The 23,432-nt window shown below is 56.8% G+C and overlaps 1 protein-coding gene across 1 annotated transcript; it reads left to right on the top strand.

Annotated features, from left to right (window-relative positions):
• The first annotated feature begins 2,537 nt into the window (after nucleotides 1-2,537).
• On the top strand, nucleotides 2,538-23,432 carry GLIS2 (GLIS family zinc finger 2). Its single transcript, XM_003790835.3, has 7 exons — nucleotides 2,538-2,559; nucleotides 16,306-16,542; nucleotides 17,643-17,815; nucleotides 18,356-18,532; nucleotides 18,613-18,746; nucleotides 18,853-18,971; nucleotides 20,705-23,432. Exons 2-7 carry the CDS (start codon nucleotides 16,371-16,373, stop codon nucleotides 21,502-21,504), a joined length of 1,575 nt encoding a protein of 524 aa, XP_003790883.1. The 5' UTR covers nucleotides 2,538-2,559; nucleotides 16,306-16,370; the 3' UTR covers nucleotides 21,505-23,432.

Consider the following 23,432-nt stretch of genomic DNA (forward strand, 5'->3'; position numbering starts at 1 on the left):
CCGCCTGGCAGAGATCCGACCGTGAGATCGTACGGCAGCTGCAGGGGTGCGCGGCCGGCTGAGCCGCAGCGATTCCCGGCGCCGAGAGGGGGCGCTATGTGGCCCTCAGCCTCAGCCCCTGTGGAAAGTCGATCTCGTCTCCGGACCTGGAAAGCCGGCCTTTAACATCCCCCTCCAGGAAGTGCTAGGTCCCGAAGCTGGCCTTCCCCCTGGGGCCCATCTGTCTGATAATGGTTAACCCGGCCACGCTCCACGTTATCCACACTCTGGAGACTGGGCTGGGGTGGGGGCGGAGTCGGGATCGGTCACCCCCAAATCACCACCTTCCTGGCCTTTCAGGTGGAGATCCTTCTTAAATCCCTTTTTTTTTTTTTTCCTGAGACAGGGTCTCACTATGTCGCCCTCGGTAGAGTGCCGTAGTGTCACAGTTCACAGCAACCTCAAACTCTTGGGGTTAAGCGATTTGCTTGCCTCTGCCTCCCAAGTAGCTGGGGACTACTGGTGCCCGCCACAACGCACAGCTATTTTTTTGTTCCAGTTGTCAACGTTGTTTAGCAGGCAGGGCAGGGTTCGAACCCACCTGCCTCAGTGTATGTGGCTGGTGCCCTAACCACTGAGCCATGGGCGCTGAATCCTAAATACCTTTCTTGTATTCAACCAACAGGTTATGAGCCCCTACTTTGTGTTCATTCACGCACTAGATCATGAGCACCTAACTAATTTCTGTCTATTAGTTTACATATAATGAACTGCTGTGTCCATAGGATGGATTAGGAGCACCTACTGTGTGGCTGCCCATTCACTTACTATATTCAAAATATGACCAGCATCTATTGCATCCAGCTAATAGCTTAGGAACACCTACTATGTGTCAAGTGCCAGGCACTGGTGATGGCTTATAATCAAGACCCGCACCCTTCAGGCTCGGGCGCCCGACCAGACTGAGGCATGAGAAGCAGGAATGAAGACAGAATTAGGACCAGTCAGGCGCTCTACTTCTTCTGTCTAGAGCAGATACTGATTCTAAAATGTCTTTTCCTCTCTTCGTTCCTCAAGGCCAACAGCAAAGTGCAGGGTTGGCCAAGCGCAGTAGGGCCAGTTTTTTTCTTCTGTTTTCATTTTAAGGACCGGGTATTACTCTCTCGCCCAGGTTAGAGTGCAGTGACAGAATCATGATCACTGCAGCCTCCAGCTACTGAGCACAAGCTGTCCTTCTGCCTCAGCCTCCTCAGTAGCTGGGAATATAGACATGTGACACCTCGCCTGGTAAAGGAGGGCTGTTTTTGAACCAGGATGTGCCACCAGACAGCACAGCAGCAGCAGGACAACTGAGAGGAGGTCCAGGATTAGCCCAGATAGAACGAATTCTAGAAGTCGAGTCTGTGCTTCAACATAAGGAGGTAGAAAACAGCTCAGCCGGGTTTGGGGCTCTCTTATTCGCCTGTATCCAGTCATTGCACTTACCGACCCAGGAGGGATGAAGAACCCCAGTCGCCCTCAGGCTCCCGGTTGCCGTTGTCCCAACTGCTGGGAACAAGATACGGGGACTGAGCAGATGCCCTATTGGTCGGGTTCAGTCCTCCTAGTCCACCGTGAAGGAAACTGAGGAGAAGGGTAAGGCGGGGACTGATGCCAGGGGCTGAGCCGGGCCTCGAACCATGGTTGCACCGCCCGGGAATCGGGACTTGGGGCCTCTGCCCACCAGGCGCTGCCCGCGCGTTCCTGGAACTGGACTGGGCGGAGAAATCAAGGCCTGTGGAGATCATTCCTGCCGCCTTCCCCACCGCCCGGGGCCACAGGGGGCTTGGCCAAGGTGACCTCGCTGGAGATCGTGAGGGGTCCCCGCCCCTTCGGCCGCTGCGATCTCTTCCATCTTCCCAGTCTTTGGGGCTTCTCCTCTGGCCCGCAGGCCCAGCCCCCTCCCGGGGCTTCCCCGAGGGCGGGACATCTCCAGCTACCCCAGCTCCTCCCTACCCCCCTGCCACCTCCAGGCCTTGTCCTAGAGCTGCCCTCGGGCCGGGGGCGGGGCCGCGTGGGGGCGAGCATGGGGTCCAGGAGGACGCGCACGGTCTGCGGCGGCTTGGGCGCCCCCTCCCTGCTCTCTCCCTCCCGGTGCTTGCTCCCCACGGCCGTACCGCCCTCCCTTCCCCCTCCCTCCGCCCAGCGCCGGCCTCGTCGCCCCCTCCTCCAGACGCGCACGCCCCGCCTGGCAGCTGGCGCCCCGGGCCTGGGGCCGCAGCGGCGAAAGGGGTTTGCTGAGAGGGCGGGAGCGGGTGAGCTAGGGAGAGAGGGAGGGAGGCCGCCCCCCGCGCCCCTCCTCCCTCCTGCCCTCCTCCCTAAGACATCCCCGCACTGCCCGGCCGCCGCGGCCACCTTCCCTGCCCGAGCTGCAGATGTGGCGGAGCGGCCGGGCGCCGGGCGGCTGTGCCAGGGGAGCTCGCGCCCCGTGAGCCTCGAGCCCCGGCCCCCGCCCGCCCCGGCCCCTCCCCTGCTCGTGCCCCCGCCGCCCCCCGACTGCCGGAGCCTGCAGCCCGGAGCCCGACCGCCCCTGCCGCCGAGGTAGGAACCCCCGGGCGTCACTCCTTGGGGACCGGGTCCGGGGGGGGACCCGCCTGTCGCGCGAGGGCTGCAGGACCCGAGGGTCGCCTCCCCCTCCTGCGTCCGCGCCCCAGGCCATTGTGAGCCCTCGCCGAGGCCCCTGGGTTAGCTTGCTTGCTGGCTCGCGCGCTCCCTCCCTCGCCGGCTTCCCAGCCCCGGCTCTGGATCTCTCTTTCTTCTCCCTGCTTCCCTCCCTCCGTCTGGAGGCCGGGCCGAGCCGGGGCCAGGCCCCGGGCGGGCGAAAACTTCAGCTAGGAAGTTGGGCGGCTGCGGTGGGGGCGAGCGGCGAGGTGGGAGGGGTCACCGGGAGCCTGGGCACGAAGTTGTCTGGGGCTGCCGGGCAGCCGCCCCTCGTCACGGCCGCTCCGGGCAGTCTCTAGGAAGGGCTTGAAAGCTTCCTCCTCCCTTGTCCCGGAAAGTCACCCTCCTGCGGACCCCCTAGCAAGCCTGGACCCTTCCTTGGACCTCGAGAGGGGGCGTCCCCGGGGGTGGGGACTGGGAACTGGAGTCTTGTCCCGCACTTATTCTTCCCTTGTTGTCTGGGTGGAAGCAGGAGAGGGGGTTGGCTGAGCGAAGATGGCAGGGGTGTCCAAACTCGCCGGAGGCGGTCTGGAGCGGACGAGGGAGGAGGGGGCGAGGCAGGTGCATCCCAGGGGAGGCAGAAGCCTGTGCCTGCTCTCCTGCTGGCCCCCTGGGATGAGGCTGGGATCCAGGCTGGCACCTGGAGGCCTTGGCACACTGCCCTGCCCAGCAGGGCACTCGGGCCACAGCAAGGCAGCATGCTGCCTGTCTGCCTGTCCAGGAGGGCCTGCCTAACCTGGCCAGAGGGTGGCTGGGAAGCAGTGGTTTCAGGGAGCAGCCTGGTGCTGCCCTGGGGCCTGGGAAGCTGGAAGGGACACTGGGAGGAGCCCTGGGCCCCCAGCCATCACAGTCCAGGATCTTGGCTCTGGAGGGAGCGCTTGACACTGAGGGGGCAGCCAGGCCAGCTGGGCCTGGCCAAGGCCTGGGCTTGGTCTGAGCCAGGGACAGGACCTGAGCCATGGTACTTGGAGGTTGTCACCCTGGTAGCAGGCCACCATCCTGTGTGTCCTGGCATCCTGGAGAGAAGGTGGGGTTGAGCCTGTGGCTGGGGAAGACAGCAGAGAGAGGTGCTGCTCCCTGAGGGCTCAGGGCACAGGAAACAGGTTTCTGGGGTCTACCTCCCACCTCAAGCCTGGCTCTGGTGCTCACAGTGCCACAGCTGTCCCAGCTGTCCCAGCAGAGCCCACACATCCCTCCCTGGTGACCTCTGAGCCTTCCCCTCTGCTCCTGCTCCTCTGGGCCCAGGCTGGGCCTCCTAGATGGCCTTGCTTGCCCTGGAGGAGGGGTTGTACCTGGGGTACCCCTTGCCTGGCTCCAGCCCAGCCCATTCACAATCCACCTCCAGCTCAACTTGGCCCTGTCTGCAGCCAGCCAAGCAGGAGGCCATGCCAGGGGCTTGGGCATTGTTGTTTTGGGGGGTGGAGACCCCTTGGAAGCAGCCCTGTTTTTCTTAGCCTTTTCTCCTCCCCCTCCTTTCCGGAGCTGCCATTAGCGCTGACCCTCTGACCCTCTAGGCCTGCCTGCTCTGCCCTGTCTGTGACCTTTGACCTTTGGTGTTAAATCTCTCCAGCTGGGGCTCCTTGGCCCCTAAGTGACCCTGGCCCAAGCCCCCTAGGGGGGTTCTCTCCTTGCTCTTAGCTCTCTACACAAACACCTGCCAGTCCCTCCCTCAGCAGTGGAGAGAGGGTGCCCTGGGAAGCCAAACAGTGAGTCACCTTACTTCCAGGCCCACTGCTTTGGGGGTCAGTGGCTTTGGGGATTACCTGGAGCCAGGCTGTAGCCTGGAGGGCCAGTGGGAAAAGTTCCTAGCTTTGCAGTCTGATATCCTGAGTTTGAGTCTTGGCTCTGCCACCAATGTCCAGAGGTCCTTGGGCCAAACTCCTCCCCTTTCCAGGCCTCAGTTTCCTCATCTATAAAACCAAAGGGTCAGACAGTGTAAGCTTCCTGAGCATCAGAGTCCCAGAGTCCATGAGAAGACCTGGGAGGTGGGGGTGGGGTGGGTCTAGGGTGTAAGTCCAACAAAAGCCAACTCTCAATTATCCGTGGGTGGAGCCAGTATGAATAACTGGATGCCACAGACATCCCAAAACCTCATTCTAAACAATCATGTGAACCATGTCCCCCCAAAGCTTTTGTTTCTAGAAAGCCCAGCTGCAAATGGATAGCCACAGTGATTTCTTCTCCTGCCTGGGCTCCCCTCACAGGGAGTACATGTTGTGGGGGGAGCAGAGGGTGACTGGCTGGGTGGTAGGAAGACAAAGTCTGCCAGGCCCTTCCTGGATGGAGGCCTGGACCCTAAGTTCCCCTCTCCTCCTGACTTGGGCAGGCAGAGGGAGTGTCTTCTTACCACCTAATCCTCCCAGGGTCTAAACTTCAGTGTAGAATGAAGAATGTGTAGATGTTTTCCCATGTGCATTTCCATCCACCCGTCTGTACTGCCAGGAATACGATTTTTACTCTTGGGCTGTGTGTGTGTGTATGCGCGCGCGTGCACACACACACACTGGTGCTGCTCAGAGTTTGGGGCAATCCCTGGATAAGGGAGGGTGGTGACAGCTGTGACTGGGGAACCAGATGTTGGGGCTGGGGCTGGAGCTCTCTGGGAGGTGTTTGGGGTGGGGCTCTAGGGGAGGCTGACTGGCCTGCGGGGAGACTGCTGTTCCTGGCTGCCTTCCAGCCACAGAGGCAGGTTCCTCATCCCAAGGGAGGCAGAAGGCTCCTCACCCAAGTGGAGAATTCAGATTCCAGAGAAGAGGCCCTGAGCTGGGTGGAAGGAGGGGCTGCCTTTTTTGAGGCTGCAGAGAAAAGCCTTCCGGACTCCCTTCCTCTATTTAGGGTTATGATTGTTGTTTTATATTCTATACCAGATGACTGAGGCCAAAGGGGGATCCCTTGAGGTATTGGGTGGGCCTTTCTTCACCCAGATAAGGGGTATGGGGTGTCCCTGACCAGCAGAACTGTGTGCTGAGCAATAAAGGACCTGCTCCCAGCTGGGGACAGGGTGTCTGTGACCAGCTGGAAAGAGACAGATCTCCACCCTCTACCCAGTTGACTCCCTTCCCAGGGGCTGTGACGGGGTCCACAGAGATGGGCTGAAGCCTCAACATACGTGTATATGGGTTCACTTCCCTGAGCACACTAGGACTTGTGGGAGAGCTGCCCACCCTGCCCAACTTACTGCCAGCCTGGGATGTGTGGGGGGGGGACCACAGCCCTAGCAAAGCTCTTGGGACACATCTGCTGTCTAGTGGTTTCTGAGGTGGCTGCCTTGGCCCCACCCTGGGTGGATTCTAAGTCAGGCGTGGCTGGGCGGAGACTCAGCATTTTCAACAAGCACCTCTAGTGCTTTGCTGATGGGCCAAGATTGGGGCCACTACTTTGATCCCAGGGACAGGAAAGGACCTGATACTGGGCATGGGGTTCTTCTGTAGGAGCAAGGTCTAGAGTAGACCCAGCTTCCTCTCCTGACTCCTGACTTCCTCTCCTTTCACCTTAGCCTGGTTTAGCCCCTCTTCCTGCCACCCTGGCTGGGATACTTCCCTCCAGGCACCCTCCCATGTTTGGGGAGGTGAACCCTTAGGCACAGAAGAGATAGAGAACTCTGGTGGCCTGGCTAAGAGGGGCCTGAGTAGGGAGTGATTCCTATTGGCTGGGGCCCCTGGAGGAATGGAGCACCTTCCAGGGCTACAACTATGGGGCAGGCCAATGGGCTCCCTCCTACCCTTTGTCTTCCCTGCCTGAGAGGCCAGGTAGTACACACCAGGAGAAAGGCCATGCACCAGGCTGGGCTTGCAAGTGTGTCCCACATATGCAGTTGTCCCCCAGCCTTGGCAGATGGCTGTGGGGGAGGGGACTCAGACTGGGCCCTTAGCTCCCTCCCCTAATCATGGTCAAGGGCAGTGGGAAGCAGCAAGCCCCAGGAGACAGCAGAGCTGAGTCTAGTCAACTGAGTCAGCCCACAGCTGGAAACCTCCGAAAAATAGTACTGTCTGCCAGAGGGTCTTATAGGCCAGGCCTGGGCCACAACCCTGGAAATAAAGAGCCCACTGGGGGGAAACTGGGCTCCCAGAGATTTGGAGGCTTGGCCTGAGGTCAGTTGGAGTCAGGAAGGGAGAGGAGAAGAGAGTCTAGGGCTATCTGGCTCTGTTCCCTGAAATGTCAGTTCAGCCTGGGGTTCACCCCAGCTCCACTCCACTCCTGCCACAATAAGGGCAGTGCCGGCACATGTGACTGGAGCCAGCCTCTCTCCCTCCCCCCATGGTCCACCTGGGTCTGGCTGGCAAGTCCCAGCCTGCCTGGGCCAGTTCTGCCCTGGGCCTCTGCCTCTTCCATCTAGAGGCCCCAGTCTCCACCCCCACTCAGCAGGCAGACTGACCCCAACTGTGATATCGCCTTCCCCCAGGGCTGTAGGGCCCTCTATTGTCCTTTCTGTTCTGAAGTCCTCACACTGGTTGCCACTGGCAGGCAGCCTACCAGCCCCACCCTCCTCCAGGCCATGTGCCCATCACCGCCAGGACACCTAGTGGTCATCTTGCTCTGGCCTATGGACCCTGGACCCCAAGGCAAGCCTGGCAGGCCCAGCTCAGTGGGTGTTTCCCTTTGGAACGAAAAGGACAGCAATGGCTTTGGAGGCTGCCCCCAGCTTCTGCTCTTGCTTTGCTGCCCCCAGTGGGCGAGCAAGGGAGGGGCAGAGGTGGCCAGAAGAAAGGCTAGGGTGGAGTCCAGAGTTTGTGTGGGTGCCCCTGCTGTGCCTGGCCTTGCCCAGCTGTTCTGGGGCTAAGGGCCAGAGCTGGTTGGGAGTGGCAGGAGATGAAGCTAAGGGGACTATCTGGGCCCCTCCAGTCGTCCTAGCTGACCAGGGTGATCCAGATTGGCCACTCCATCCTGATCCAGGTCTGTTTCTGGGCCTTTGCCTGGGATTGGAATATGTCAGAGGACTAGGCCTTCTTCTACTCTTGACCTAGTCAAATCACTTCCTTCTTTGGGTGTGAAGCCCCCGCCTCACAGTAGATGGACTCGTTCCTTCATTCACACAACAGATATTCAGAGTATCAAGTGGCTGGGAGGTGTGCAGGGCAGCCACCTTGATGCCATGGAAGGGAGATAGTGTGGATGTTTGAGCTCTGATTCTGCTCTAAGCCAGCCCCTTTCTTTCATGGATGGAGACCCCAGGCTCAGGACCTTGCCCCATAGAAGACAGGTCAGGCCCAGTTTTTCTGGGTCCCAAAGACCTTGAATCACCGCTTGGTGCTCTGTGGTAAAAGTGAGCTTGGTGCCAGGGGCTGTGGGAACTGGGGCACTGGTCTGCTGGTAGGACCTTCTCTTTGACACTCCCAGTGGGCTTGGAGCTGCTCAGGGCCCCAGGCACACTCTGCCCCCTTCTTGGCAGGGGAGACTGCTGTGTCAAAGGTTGGTAGCAATGCATGCAGCACTGTGCTCTGGCTTGAGCATCCAAGACCACACTTGAGAGCAGGTGATGCTGTAGCAAGTGAGCATATGGCCCCAGGGTGAGTGTGGTGGCAGCACAGGGCCACTGCTGGATCATCAGCAGGGGAACAAAGGCAGATTTTTGCTCAGCAGGTTCTCAGGCACCTGGAAGAACAGCCCATGTACATAAAATAGCAAGAGGCTGTGAGGTCAGAGAGAGTGAATCAGGGAAGACTTTCTGGAAAAGACGGCAGAAGGAGAATGGCACCTAGAGGAGAATATGGGGGTTTGGAGGGTTATGGTTCAGGAGAGCATTGTGTGGCTCCCCAGTGCCCTCATTTCTGGCCCAGCCTTCCTGGCTTCTTCCTTTCTTGCCTCCTCTAGTCAGTGACAAGGAGGATCACTGTGAGTCAGCGTGGGCCACCCCTGTGGGCTTCCACAGCACTGCACCCAGAAAGAGTGGGTTTTGGAGTCTGGAAGGGAATCCCAGCTAGGCTATTTCCATGTGGAAAATGGGGAGAATAGGACCTTATCTGTGGGCTGTCAGGGTGAGCTGGGATGGCATGCACAAAGCATACAGACTGGGCAGTGGCCCATAGGGCTTGTTTTGTGGACATCATGCTCCTTGCACCCAAGACTCTTCACCCCATGCCTGTGGGGCTGACTCAGATCTTTGCCCAGGCCTCTGGCAGTAGTCATCACCAAGACACTGTCCCTTCACTGCCTGTCTCCCCCATCCCAGTGGACCCCACCAGACCTGGTTACATCTGACTCCTCCATGCCGCCCCCCCCCCCCGCTGAGTGGAGGACGAGGTGTGGAAATGCATGAGTACACAGCTGGATGAATGGGGGAGAGTCAAAGTCCAGAGCCTGCCCTCCCACCCCTGCTCTGGAAGTTGGCAGGTACCATTCATGCCGGGCCTGGTACCTGTCTCAGGGTAGTGGAAGGGTTGGGCCATAGCAAACCCCCCCCCCCCCCAGGAACTCAGGAGGTACTTGAGTTCACCAGCAGCTAGGCTTGGTTTGGGAAGTACAGCATTTCCTGCCCTCGGGGGATTTAGTCTCACACCTGACCAAGCCTTATAACTGTTTTCTCTTCATAAGCTGAGTCTTGGACCCTGACACTAGAGTAAGGGGTGACTTTCATGTTCTGTTCCCTGCGTGTCCTGTGTGTGCACAGGGGTGATATGTATGCATGCCTGTGTGTCTGAGGGTGCTGGGAGTGCATATCCACGTCATGTGGGCTACTGGCTAAGGCCTTTGCTGGCCCCATAGAGCTCTGGTGGAGTGCCCAGCCCTGCCTGCCCACTCAGGATGTGCCCTGACCTTGCTGAGTGTGTGTCCCTATCTGGCTCCCTCTTGTCAGCCTCTTCCAGGGATTTAGGCTGCCTGACCCCAGCCCTCCTGGCAGGGGGGTCAAGCATGGGGGCTGCTGGACAATTGACCCCTGGCAGAGGCACTGGTAGCCCCATGCACCCCTCAAGCTGGGCAGACAGGAAAATACCAGACATAGTTGTGCAAAGGTGCTGCAAGCAGCAGGGGCGGGGCCTCTACAGTGGGGGCTGCCAGCACCAGGGAGGCCACTGTGCCCCAGGGGCCCTGCAGCTGGACTACCATGGCCATTTGTGTGAGTATGCATGACACCCTGAGCATTGTGTCACACCCTCCCTGTTGGTGTTGGAGAAGGAGGTGCATCTGGTGGGGTCATTTCCCAGGATGCCTGGGCTGGTGAGGGCGACAGGGAACCAGCGATGCCTCCCCACCTCAGCTCTGCTTGGACTATCTGAGTGACCTTGGCAAGCCCAAGTTACTGCCTGCAGCATCCCCCAGCCTGGGGCTGGAAAAAATAATTCTCTGAGAGCTCTCAGTTGCTGCTTTGTGGCGGGCATCAGGCCAAGGTTCACCTCGCAGGGTGCCTTGAATCCCTGGGACTATTAAGGTAGTGCCTCTGTTACTGAGGAGGCAACTGAGGCCCAGGGACAGCAACAGGGACCTGTTTGAGCTCCCACAGCCAGGGGTGAAATGAGACTAGAACCAGGTAGATTGACTCTGGGTCTCACTCTATAAACAGTCCAGGTGGGGCTCTTGGCACACCCCATCCTCAGGTGCTACTCAGCTGGGGGCCTGTGCCTTCTTACCCACGTGGGGTCTGCCCCCCGCCCAAGTGACCTAGGGGTGCTGGCAGAGCTCTTCTCTTGGGATGGGGGGCTGCCTGCTGAGCCAGAGGTCCTAGCTCTTGCAGGAAGTGCTGCCTGGCCCCACTCCTGGAACCTGCAGGGTGGGCCTTTGGATAAGCATACCCTGCCCCTTATTCCCCTACCCCCCACAACCCTGTCCTGGAGGAGGCTTCTCTGCTGTCCTGGCTCCTTCCAGGGCTGATCCAGCCTCTCCCAGGACTCCTATGTTCCTGCTTAGTGCAGGCAGACTCTGGAAGGTGGTTAGGGCCAGTTGTGGTCACTCCACAGGCTGGCAGAGGTCTGAGGCTTTCTGAGGGACACAGGGTGGTTCACTGGCCAGCAGGTTCTCCCAGTTCAGGATGAGACTGGAGAGTTTGTGGGTATAGAGGAGAAGGCCAGTCCTTGCTCTGCTGACCTTAGCTATAGAAGGGCCACAGGATGGGAACTCAGCAGTGGGCACATTTATCCAGTAAGTTTATTTATTTATTTATTTATTTTTTTGAGACAGAGCCTCAAGCTGTCACCTTGGGCAGAGTGCCGTGGCATTACAGCTCACAGCAACCTCCAACTCCTGGGCTCAAGCAAGTCTCCTGCCTCCGCCTCCCAAGTAGCTGGGACCACAGGCGCCCTCCACAGCGCCCGGCTATTTTTTGGTTGCAGCCATCACTGTTGTTTGGCGGGTCCGGGCTGGGGATTCGAACCCGCCACCTTAGGTGTACGTGGCTGGCGCCTTAGCCGGTTGAGCTATAGGCGCTGAGCCTATTCAGTAAGTTTTATTAAGCACCTACTATTTGCCAAGCACTGTCCTAGGTACTATTACATACTAATAGGAAACACTGTGATTGGATGTGCACCATTGTGTCTATTTCTCCCCAAAACTTGATGTAGGGGTCCTATTATTATGATCATCATCCCATTTCAAAGATGAAGATGATGAGGCTTAGATAGGCCATATGATGGGAAGCAGTAGAGCCAGGTTGGAGACCCAGTGGTCTGACCCCCATTTGGAGCCCTGCTCTGCTACCTGGGCAGGAGGGGATCCTGAGAGGATGAGGCCTGCCAGGGTCCCCCAGCAGGCCCTCCCTTACTCTCCAGCCCCCAGTGCTGGGCGGCCCAGGAGGGTGGAGCTCTTGGACTGGGCAGGGAGCCGCAGCCAGTTCCCAGGAATGTGGGGCTGCTGGCCGTTTGCTTTGGCAGCCTGTCTGCCCTCAGTGCTCCAAGCCTCCTGGTGACCCCACCCACAGCCAGCCCCTCTGGTGCCCACTCAGTGCCTGCGGGTCTGCCCTCCTAGGCTATGTACCCAGCCCAAGTCCCTGGGCAGTCCCAAGGCCTGAGCTCCTCTGGAGGCCCCTCCCCATGTCCATTGGCACAGTGAGCTATTTGGGACATGGCTTCTGGACTCACCTGGGATTTAAACCAACTGTATCACAGACAAGCTGTGTGAACAGGTCACATAATTTCCCTGAGCCTCAGTTTTTGTATCTGTAAAATGGGGATGAAATGGCATCTGCCTTACCAGGTGCTGGCACGCACCAGATTCAACAACTGGCCCTGGGTGCTGTCAGGATATTTATGCATGTTTCCAGTTCTGGGCTTGCCACCCTGTTCAGCCTGGGACAGGTGCCTCTCTCTGGCCCTCAGTCATCAGATTTGGGGTTATTCATGGAGCAGGGCTTAGCTGACTAGTATGCTGGGAGGCAGGTCAGCCTCCCCTTTTCATTCGATAAGCCCACCACGTGGACTACTGAGGTTCACCTTGGGACCTTGTCCTAGGCTAGATAGGCCACAGCTGACCAAAAGGGCGATTTTAAGACTACCCTAGGAATAAGGGGGTAGTCCTCAACAACACTGCTGTGTGGGGCCAGGATCAAGCCCCTATCTTATGTTTGTTTGTTTGTTTCTAGTTTTTGGCCAGAGCTGGGTTTGAACCCACTACCCCAGCACCCTACTCCTTTAAGCTACAGGTGCCGCCCCAATCCCCTATCTTATGGAGGTTACTGTCTTCTCTCTACAGCCACCAAGGAGACTCTGCGTGGTCAGGGTGGGTATACACAGCCCTCCCCACCAGCCCACTCTGCACCTCCACTGACATGCAGCCTCCTGGCTCAGGCTAGCCAGCCACAGTCCTACAGGCTTTATCCAGGAGAGGATTCCTGCCTGCCCCCTATTAGCCTGGTGACGATGAGCCTCCGTGTCCTAATCTGTGTGACAGGGAAATGACAGCAGCTACTTACAAGAGGAGTTGTAGAGGACTCTGTGAACTCATGGACAGATAGTCATGTCTACTGTTATGTTCACACCCTTTCTTATGTGTGTCCCACTCCAGGCCAAGGTGGCTGGGAGGAGTCTGTGTCTTTTCTGGGCCTCAGTTTCCCCGAGAGTGCTGGGCATCTGCCAGCCTCCCTGTCAGAAGGGTGGTCTCTTTAGCCTACCTGGGGGTAGGGGTAGGCAGTGCTAGGGCTGCAGCTGGGGGCCCTCTGCTGGGCCCAGCACAATAGCAGCCATTGTCTTGTCCTGCTAGCAGGGGGGCTGCCCAGCCCACCCTGCGGGTGGGTGACCTCTGCCAGTGGTGGGAGGAGGGCCAGGCCAGTCACCCCAGCTCCCACCACTCTGGTGGTCCTGTCGCCCCCGCGCTTCCTCTTCCCGCTGCTCTGTTCTAATTAGTTCCTTTTGCAGCTGCAGGAACACCGGGCTCTCTCCTGGTGGTGGGGGCCGCTCCCTTCTGGGGTGGGGTCTTTGAACTCCACAATATGTGAGCGGGGTGCCAGGTACATTGTCTTCTAACCAGCAGGGAAATTGAGGCACCAGAGAATCTGCCATGAGGCTAAGGGGGTGGTAATGTCCTGCTGAGTGACCCCTGGGGCCACACTTGGTGGGCTCATCTGCCCTTTCTCAGAATAAGGCTGGTTGTTGCCTCACCCTTTGGAGAGTTGCTGTCCATGTTCTTTGTAGCAGCATTAAATCAGGGACTGGTGGCCAAACTCAGGCTTTTTTTTTTTTTTTTTTTGAGACAAGAGTCTCAAGCTGTCACTCTGGGTAGAGTGCCGTGTCATGACAGCTCATAGCAATCTCCAACTCCTGGACTTAAGTGATTCTCTTGCCTCAGCCTCCCAAGTAGCTGGGACTACAGGTGCCCACCACAACACCTGGCTATTTTTTGGTTGTAGCTGTCATTGTTGTTTGGCAGGCCCGGACTGGATTCGAACCCACCAGCTCTGTATATGTGGCTGGCACCTTAGCCGCTTGAGCTACAGGTGCTGAGCCAGGCTTTCAGGAAAGCACTAACCTGGCTCTCAGTTGCCTCCTTCACCCAGCCCTGAACCTAGAGCAGAGCAGAGCCCAGACTGGCTGCTGCCAGCTGGGGACCAAGTGGCAGGGGGTACTCTGAGATTGGCCAAGATCAGAACAGGAGTGCGGTCATAGGCCACTTCCCTCTGGGGTGTGGCTGGCCTAGGTGGGGGTCCTGGGAGGTGTGGGTGTCGCAGCAGTGCTTTCCTCCTTTCCTAGGAGGGGGAAGCAGGCCTTGGGCTGGGCTCTGGCTTTCACTGGAATGAACCCCTGCCTCCCTGCCAGAACCCAGTCACAGGAAGTATGTGGGGACTCCCTGGGGACTGGGCCTGCTGATTAAGGGGGGGTATTAGAATACTTCCTTCTCCTTTGGGCACTGTGCCCAGCCCCACCCTGGGAGATAGTTCTAGGTGGAAGCAGTGTCTCCTGCAGGCCCCAAGAACAAGGTGACCCAGGGCTCCTGGCTCTGCTTACTCCCCCTCTGGCCTGGGGGAGGGCAGCCGGGCAGGTGCCAAAAGATGTTGCCTAGGCAGCCTTGCCAGTAGTCTGTGTCAGTTGGAATTCCCAGTTCCCAAACCATCCTGCCCTTGTGGTCCTCTTCTCCGGAAGGGTGGGGGTGGGGTGGGGACAGAGGCTGTGGGAAGGCCTGTGGCCCTGGGCCAGCCAAGGGACCAGGCCACCAGCCTTTCCTGGCTCCTGAATTCTTAATCAGCATAAATATTTACTTCCTTCCTCCCCTTCCAGGCTCCCAGCACAGAGGAGCTTCAGGGAGGTTAGACTGGGCCTGTATCTAAAAATAAACAGGTAGAAGGACAGGCAGACACACAGATAGACAGACATAATGAGGGAGGGGTCAGGCAGAGGGCAGCTCCCTGCCCAGCCAGAGGAACAGTGGAGGGTCCAAGTTCATCCATCATTGTCAATCACCCACCTACCTGCTGGCAGGGGTCTTGGTGGGGGTTGAGGTGGCAAATCCAAACAGATTTGACAGCTCCAATAGGATAAGTCACAGAGCTGGGTCCCACAGGCCAACACAGTGGCCTGTGTTCTGATGGTGCAGGTGGCAGCCTCCCTGTGCTCAGATACTCCCATGTAAGCCATGCGCAGGTGGGATCTTGGGATGTGTCCCCAGAAAGAAAGGCTCTCCATTGAAGGAGGGGACTGTGTTGTTTCCTGTGTGCGTGAAGCATCTCCCCAGAGTTTGAGCTCATGGGGCTCAGAACCAAGTGAAGACTGGATGAAACTGCTGAGGGTGGAAGCCTGAAGAATGGGGATGTGGGGGCTGTCTTCCTCTGCTGCTCCATTGAGAGCATCCCAGGCAGTTCAGTTTACTCATTGAGTACATACAACAGCTCCCGCAGAGACAGACACACAGATGAAATAACCGAAGGATCTTAACCATGTGGTGGCTATGTCCACTCTTTTGTATTAAATTGTAAAGACCTGGGGCAATGCCTGTAGCTCAGTGAGTAGGGTACTGGCCACATACACCCAGGCTGGCGGGTTTGAACCCCAGCATGGGCCAGCTAAACAACGACAACTCCAACAAAAAACAGGCATTGTGGCAGGTGCCTATAGTCTCAGCTACTTGGGACTTAAGCCCAAGAGTTAGAGGTTGCTGGTGGCTCCTTGTGGCTCAAAGGAGTAGGGCTCCGACCCCATATGCCGGAGGTGGAGGGTTCAAACCCAGCCCTCGCCAAAAACTGCAAAAATAAAAAAAAAGAGTTAGAGGTTGCTGTGAGCTGTAACGCCACAGCACTCTACCAAGGACAACATAGTGAGACTCTGTCTCAAAATAAATAAAGACCTGGATGTAGTGATTGGCAGAGAGATACTTGGAGAGAGAGATTGGCAGAGGTGTAATAAGCTCAGTGAGCAAATATGAGGCAATACCATGCATTGCTCCACTGCACGTGGAAAGATTGCTGTTATGTAAAGAAGTTTGGGTTTAAAATGAAGAGTTGACCTTGTTCTTGGGTCAGTGGATACAGTTCATTTATACATGAAAATCACAGCAGTAATAAATTGTAAGAAAATGATGAAAATTACACACAAGAACTTATAATAAAAGAATATCATCACCAGTAAAAATTAATAAATGTATACTTTTAATTAACCACCAGACAGCTGGTCTACCCTCCAGCCCTGCCCCCTCTGGCCTGGCTGGGCTATAGTCCCCAGCTGCCCCCTGGTGGTGGCTGAGAGCCCTGGGGCTCCTGAAGCCTCTCCCACAGGCCTCCTCTGGGAGGGAGGCGGGGAGGTCTCCAGCATGTGCCCAATTCCTCCTGTGAGGCTGGTTTCCTTGAGGGGATCATAGCTGCCTGCCAGGAACATGAATGCCCGGCCTCCTGTGAAATGGCCACCTTCCTCCCCTGGCCTGGTTTTGTGTCTCCAGGCCCACACTCAGCTGGCCAGTTCTAGGAAGATCTGGCCTTCAGTATTGAATATGATGGCTCTGCCCCTTCCTAGCTCTGTGACCTGAGGCTAAAACTCAGTTTCAGGCAAAATGGAAGACTATGAGCTTTGCCACTGTTAAAGACTCAAAGGAAGTACATGTGGAACCTCTGAGTAGGTAGGCTCTCCATGGTATCTGCTGATCAGGCCACTAAGAGGTCTCCTTTCCCAGGAAGACAGTCTCATACCATCTCTCCCTGCTCCTGTGGCCGTTAACGCGTGCACCTTGAGGAGGAGCCTGGGGTTATAGTGTCACAGCAAAACTCCTGTTATTTCCCAGGTTCCTGCCTGAAGACCAGCTGCTGCTCACAGCCTGCTGCCACCTCCAACCCCAGCTCCATCACCATGCACTCATTGGACGAGCCACTTGACCTGAAACTAAGCATCACCAAGCTCCGAGCAGCAAGAGAAAAGAGGGAGAGGACACTGGGTGTGGTCCGGCCCCGTGCTGTGCACAGGGAGCTTGGCCTGGTGGATGACAGCCCCACGCCTGGCTCCCCAGGCTCCCCGCCCTCAGGTACTACCCCAGGCAGGGCAGGGGACTAAGCCCTGATCCAGCCATGGTAAAAAGGAAGAATAGCCAAGGTGTGTCCACTGGTAGCCACATCTCCTGGCCCCCAAGCTTCTGGTTCATGGTTCAGTTCCCACACTTGTCTGTTCATCCTCTCACCAGTATTATCTTTGTGGGAAGTAGTTCACAGGCCTGGCATATAGAGCCAGGATTCAAACTGAGCCCTGGAGGAGGATCTGGAGCAGCTGGTAAGGAGAGCAGGGGGTCCCAGAAGTAGTAGAGGTCCCATGATCTCAACCCCTGGGCTTTGAGGCAGTGTGGTTGGCAAACCACGGCAATAGACTGGGGACCCAGCTCAGCAAGTGCTTTTCAGGGGATGCTTGCCATTCTAGCCCAGGCCACTGTTCACCCCTTTTGCTCTGCCTCCAAGAGGACCCTGAAAACCCTCCAAGATGTTTATCAAATGTCTATGCTGGAAGGCTCTGGAAACAGTCCAGCCCAAATCTCCCAATTTGAAAAAGGGAGCACTGAGGCAAGAAGGGGCCTGGGCAAAGTTAGAAAGGTCCCTACCTGCCAGTATACCAGGGGCCCCAGGTTCAAGTTCTTTTTTGGTTTTTTTTTTGAGACTGAATCTCAAAATTCTCTTGCCGCAGCCTCCTAAGTAGGTGGGATTATAGGCACCCACCACAATACCTGGCTATTTTTAGAGATACAGTCTTGCTCTGGTTCAGGCTGGTCTTGAACCTGTGAGCTCAGGCAGTCCACCTGCCTCCGCCTCCCAGAGTGCTAGGATTACAGGTGCGAGCCACTGTGCGCAGTCTTGGGTTCATGTTCTATTCTGTTATTCACTCTGTATGCCAGGCTATTCCCATCTACAAAATGGGCACTTCCTGTCTTATAAGTGGCTAAGCTCTCTCAGCAGTAAAGATCAAATGTGATGGGCAAGGTCATCTTATTTGTTAGCTATACAGGCTGCTCCTCCAATACCTGGGATCTGAGGGTAGTCCTGGGTGACTTGGGGCTGGTGTCTGTTCCCAGGGTCATAATGGGGATTCACCTGCTAGCACCTCAGCCCCAGCACTCCCTGGTTCATGTCTCTCTCTTAGGTTTCCTGCTGAACCCCAAGTTCCCCGAGAAGGTAGAAGGACGCTTTTCAACAGCCCCTCTAGTGGACCTCAGCTTGTCCCCACCATCTGGGCTGGATTCCCCCAACGGCAGTAGCTCACTGTCACCTGAGCGCCAGGGCAGTGGAGACCTGCCCCCAGTGTCTGCTGCTCCGGTAAGGAGGGGGGAGGTTTCAGAGAGAAGGTTGCTGGTTTTCTGGAGCTGCCGTAACAAAGCACCACCAAATGAGCAGCTTTAAACAATAGAAATGTATTCTCTCATACATTTCTCTTTAGTTCCAGAAGCTAAAGTCTGAAATCAAGCTATCAGTGGGGCCATGCTGCCTCAGTTTCTAGGGAAGAATTTTTGTCTCTATCCTGGCTTCTGGTGTCCTTGGCATTCCTGCTGTGGTACACATGGCTTCTTCCTTCTGTGTGTGCCTCTGTGTCCACATTTTCCTCTTATTTCTGTTACAAAGACGCCAGTCCCTGGATTTAGGGCCCACCCTAATCCAGGATGACTTCGTTTTAACTTCATTACATCTGCAAAGACCCTATTTCTGAGTCAGGTCACATGTATAGGTATGGGGCAGGGGATGGTGTAGGATCCCAATGTGACTGTTTGGTGGACACCATGTAACTCATCACAGGAAGAGGGTAGGAGGGCCAGGCCTGCTGTTTCACTGGGGCCCTGACAGCTGTGTCCTCACTTCTAGGACTTCCAGCCACTGCGCTACTTGGACGGTGTTCCTAGCTCCTTCCAGTTCTTCCTACCCCTGGGCTCCGGAGGGACTCTGCACCTGCCTACTTCCTCCTTCCTCACCTCCCCCAAGGACAAGTGCCTCTCGCCAGAGCTGCCACTGCCCAAGCAGCTGGTGTGTCGATGGGCCAAGGTGAGTGGGGGCCAGGTAAGTGGTGTGGGTCCAAGGCAGGCCACCCCCACATGGGCTAAGATCCCTCCCTGGCCCCACAGTGTAACCAGCTCTTTGAGCTCTTGCAAGACCTGGTGGACCATGTCAATGACTACCATGTCAAGCCTGAGAAGGATGCAGGGTACTGCTGCCACTGGGAGGGCTGTGCCCGCCACGGCCGTGGTTTCAATGCCAGGTGAGGTTGGAGAGGGGGAGGAGTGAGGACTTGACATCAGGTGAGGGGAGGAGGGAGGAGCTGGGGCTCAGGCCTCCAACAAGCTGAACTGTCCCCACCTGAGCAGGTACAAGATGCTCATCCACATCCGCACACACACCAACGAGAAGCCGCACCGTTGCCCCACCTGCAACAAGAGCTTCTCTCGCCTGGAGAACCTGAAGATCCACAATCGCTCACACACAGGTGAGGCCTCTTGGGCAACGTGGGCCACTTAGGGGTGCCTCGGCTGGGGAGGGATGGCTCAGCCAGGCTGGGCCAGGCAGGCCCCCAGGGAGCAGAGGACTCTAAGGAAGGCCTGGGCCTCAGAGGTGAGGGATAAACCTTGGTGGCTGGTGGTCCCCTCTGAAGTGCTGCTTGCTGGGGACACCTGTCCTATGGGTGTGACCCCAGCATGTGCTCTTGGAGCATGGCCACTATCTGTACTATTGTCTAATGCCACCTCAGCAGGCTGTGTCTGCTTCACTCCTCTTGGCACCTGAGCTCACAGTAGAGCAGCCCTGGTAATGGGGCCATAGTCTTACTTTTATTTTATTTATTTATTTAGCATTTTTTGGCCAGGGCTGGGTTTGAACCCACCACCTCCAGCATATGGGGCCAGTGCCCTACTCCTTTGAGCCACAGGCACTGCCCATTTTATTTATTTTTTGAGAGAGAGTCTCACTCTGTCATCCTGATGTCATGGCATCATAGCTCACAGCAACCTTAAACTCTTGGGCTTGAGCAATTCTCTTGCCTTAGCCTCCCAAGTAGCTGGGACTACAGGCATCAGCCACAATGCCTGGCTAGTTTTTCTATTTTTAGTAGAGACAGGGTCTCACTCTTGCTCAGGCTGGTCTCAAACTCCTGAGCTAAAGCAATCTACCCAACTTGGCTTCACAGAATGCTAGGATAACAGGTGTGAGTCACCATGCCCAGCCACATGGTCTTACTTTTTTTTTTTTGAGATAGTTTCACTTTGTCGCCCTCAGTAAAGTGCCATGGCGTCATAGCTCATAGCAACCTCAAACTCAAGCAATTCTCCTGCCTCAGCCTACCGAGTAGCTGGGACTATAGGCACCAGCCACAACACCCGGCTATTTTTAGAGATGGGGGTCTCGCTCTTGCTGAGGCTGGTTTCAAACCTGTGAGCTCAGGGAATCCTCCCATCTTGGCCTCCCAGAGTGTTAGGATTACAGGTGTGACCCACTGCACCCGGCCCTCACACAGTCTTACTTTAAATTTCCTAATCACACATAAAAAGGAACGAAAAAAAATAGGTGAAATTAATTTTAATAATATAGTTCATTGAATCTAGTATATCCAGTGTTATTTCAATATTAAAAACAAAGCAATGATTCTGAGCTTATGAAAAAACAAAACAAATCAATAAGGCATTAACATTTTTTGTGTCATACAAAGTCTTTGGAATCTGATGTGGGCTTTCCTGCTCTGGTTCGTGCTACAGCTTCATGGCACATCTCCATTTACAGAGCTGTGTTCCAGAGGCTCAGTGGCCACATGTGGCTCCTGCTTTGTCCAGTGCAGCAACAGATGCTCAGTGAGTCTTGAGCCTTTGGGTTGTATAAGGGCCAAATGCAGGGCAGTTGGCACTCAGGCAGATGCCCCATGGCCAAGCCCTTGCCAGGCGCCCGGTCTGACAGATCTCCAAGCTTGTGTTCCACCGTTGAGAACACTGTGTGTAGCAGAGGTACATGGCAAGGCCATGGTAGAACAGGGCTGCCTAGGCTGGGCTCTTAGGTGCATGTCTTGCTGCCCCCACCTAGGGCCAGATCTCCTGCCAGGTGCTGGGGATACTACCCCCCAACATGGGGGAGCTTGTGTTTCTTTTGGTCTTGGCCTGGAGGATGTTGAGTGTAAGGGTGGGGAACCCTGGGAGGGGGTGAGGACCCTCATGGCGACATTGCACCACTCTTCAGGTGAGAAACCCTACGTCTGTCCCTATGAGGGCTGCAACAAGCGCTACTCCAACTCAAGTGACCGCTTCAAGCACACGCGCACTCACTATGTGGACAAGCCCTACTACTGCAAGATGCCTGGCTGCCACAAGCGCTACACGGACCCCAGCTCACTGCGCAAGCACATCAAGGCCCATGGTCACTTCGTGTCCCATGAGCAGCAGGAGCTCCTGCAGCTGCGTCCTCCCCCCAAACCACCACTGCCCACTCCTGACGGTAGCCCCTACGTCAGTGGGGCCCAGATCATCATCCCCAATCCTGCTGCCCTCTTCGGAGGTCCTGGCCTGCCCGGCCTGCCCCTGCCCCTGGCCCCTGGCCCCCTCGACCTCAGTGCCCTAGCCTGTAGCAATGGTGGGGGCAGTGGGGGTGGTGGGGGAATGGGTCCTGGGCTGCCAGGCCCTGTCCTACCCCTCAATCTGGCCAAGAACCCACTGCTGCCCTCGCCCTTTGGGGCTGGTGGACTGGGTCTGCCTGTGGTCTCCCTACTTGCTGGCTCCGCTGGGGGCAAGGCCGAGGGAGAGAAGGGGCGTGGGCTAGTGCCCACGAGGGCCCTCAACATGGAGGGTCGCAAGACACCCCTTGAAAGGACGGAGAGCAGCTGCTCCCGACCTAGCCCAGACGGACTCCCTTTGCTGCCAGGCACTGTACTGGACCTGTCCACAGGCGTCAGCTCGGCGACTAGCAGCCCAGAGGCACTGGCCCCTGGCTGGGTGGTCATCCCACCAGGATCTGTGCTGCTCAAACCAGCTGTGGTGAACTAAGTCTCCTATGGACAGCTGTGGCAGCCCAGCCAGCAACTCCTGGCCCTGCCTCGACGAACAGAAACTCTCTGCGAAATAGCAATAATGTCCTACTGCCCTGGGGTTGGCTGGCTGTGCTCCCCAGGCAGCCCCAGCCCCAGCCTGCAGGGCAGCAAGGATGGTGCTAGAAGGTCATTGCTGGCTCCCTAGTGGGGACCTGGACCTGCTGCCCAAGGAGCTGTGCTCTGGGTGCTGAGGCCTTGCTCCTCTCAGGCCCTCCTGTCCCATAGCTTCTTTACAATCTTCCCCTACCCCTGGGTCCCTCTCCATCTTCCACCCTGGTGCCTCCCTCATTAAGTGACCAAGCTGGGCAGGTCATCCTTCTCCCCACCTGCCATATGGGGATGGCAGAAACAGGCTCACACCCCAGCAGTGGGGAGAGGTGGCTGGCACCTGCCCGCCCTGTGGCCACTGGGCTCCTTCCCTGTCCCCCTGCCTTGCTCACTCAGCCTCTGTCCTGGGGGCTCCTTGGACCCCTTTCCGTCTGGCCCATCCTCCAGAGGGAGAGTAAGATAGATGCAGGCAAAGCCCCAGGAAGAAGCTGCCTCCCTGCTCCCTGACAAGGTGCCTCCTGGCTCTAGAAGGGGGCCTGCTCTGCCAGCTACTCCTCCTCACACACCCAGCCCAGGCAGATGGCACCCTGGGGCCTTTTCCCCCACCACGAGAGCACTCTGGAAGTGTGGAAGAAGGCCTGAGAGAGCCCTAAATTGGAGGGGAGGTGCCATATGGGCAGCTGTGGGGTCTGGGTGACCTGACAACAGGCCTAGTACTGGATCAGAAAGCAAGTGGGGCCAGGCTGAGTTCCATCTTCACATCCCTGCCCCAGCTGGGCCTGGTCTAGACAGCACCAGGTGCCTGCCTATACCGGATAGCCTCAGGGAAAAGAGCTTTCTGGAGGCTGTGGACTGAAGGCCCTATGTTTGGACATGGCCCCTCTACCCAGGAAGGGTAGTCCAAGGAAATAACCTGGGCCCGTGACATGGATGCTTCTAGCTTCCCCTTTCCTAGATGTGTCTCTCCCTTCTCTTTTCCCCACCATAGCCAGCTCCCCCAGGGTCTGGGCTACTCAGGGCCCATGGCAGGAGCCAGAATAACCTAAGGATGCTGGAGGTCCCTGTGCCTAACAGTCACTGCTAGATCCCACAGCAGTGTCTCTGCCCTGGGCCTCCCCCCCACCCTTACCCCACTCACTTGCCAGGTGGGAGCTCTGGCTTCTAGGTCTCCCTGTCACTAGGCTGCAGAGTGACCAATCCCTTTCACCTGCCCATCTGCAGAACAAAGGAGCTGCCAGCTACAGTGGGGTCCTCTGGAGCCTGCAGTTCTCTGAGCAGCTCTGCTCACCCCACCCTTTCCTGGACTGCCCTTCTGTCCCAGAGGGGTCACCCTGACCTGGCCCGCCCTGTTGCTGGCCTTAAGACCCCAGCCCTGACAGGGACTGGCTGTTGGCTCTGCCCCTCAAAGGGGCTGTGAGCAAGTAGAAGGGAGCTGGTCTCCTTTCTTCAGGCCCCACCCAAGACCCAAGCACCCCAAATCCTGTTAGGGACCTAGGCCTTAAGGCCCCAGTAGGGGCTGTGGGTTTGAGACTCAAGCAGAGCAGAGGAAGAGGGCACTGGAAGGTGAACGTTAACTCAGCATGTGATTCAGTGACAGACTAGGCTCAGAAGGCCGGTGTACTTTTTGTGTTGTTGGGTTTGTTGTTGCACATTCCAGGATATCAGTATTTTAACAGGTTCTAAGTGCCTTTCTATTGTAGCTTGTTTCCCTCCTCTTGGCTCCAATTGCTGTTAGCATAGAGTTTAAAAAAAAAAAGAGATAAGCTAAAGACTATAACAATATATTCCTCCATGTGAGAGGAAGTTTATAAAGAAACAATAAAAGTTGCAAAGATG

Source organism: Otolemur garnettii, unplaced genomic scaffold (genome assembly GCF_000181295.1).
Source record: "Otolemur garnettii isolate 467f Iridium unplaced genomic scaffold, OtoGar3 scaffold00044, whole genome shotgun sequence".
Lineage (NCBI taxonomy): Eukaryota > Metazoa > Chordata > Mammalia > Primates > Galagidae > Otolemur > Otolemur garnettii.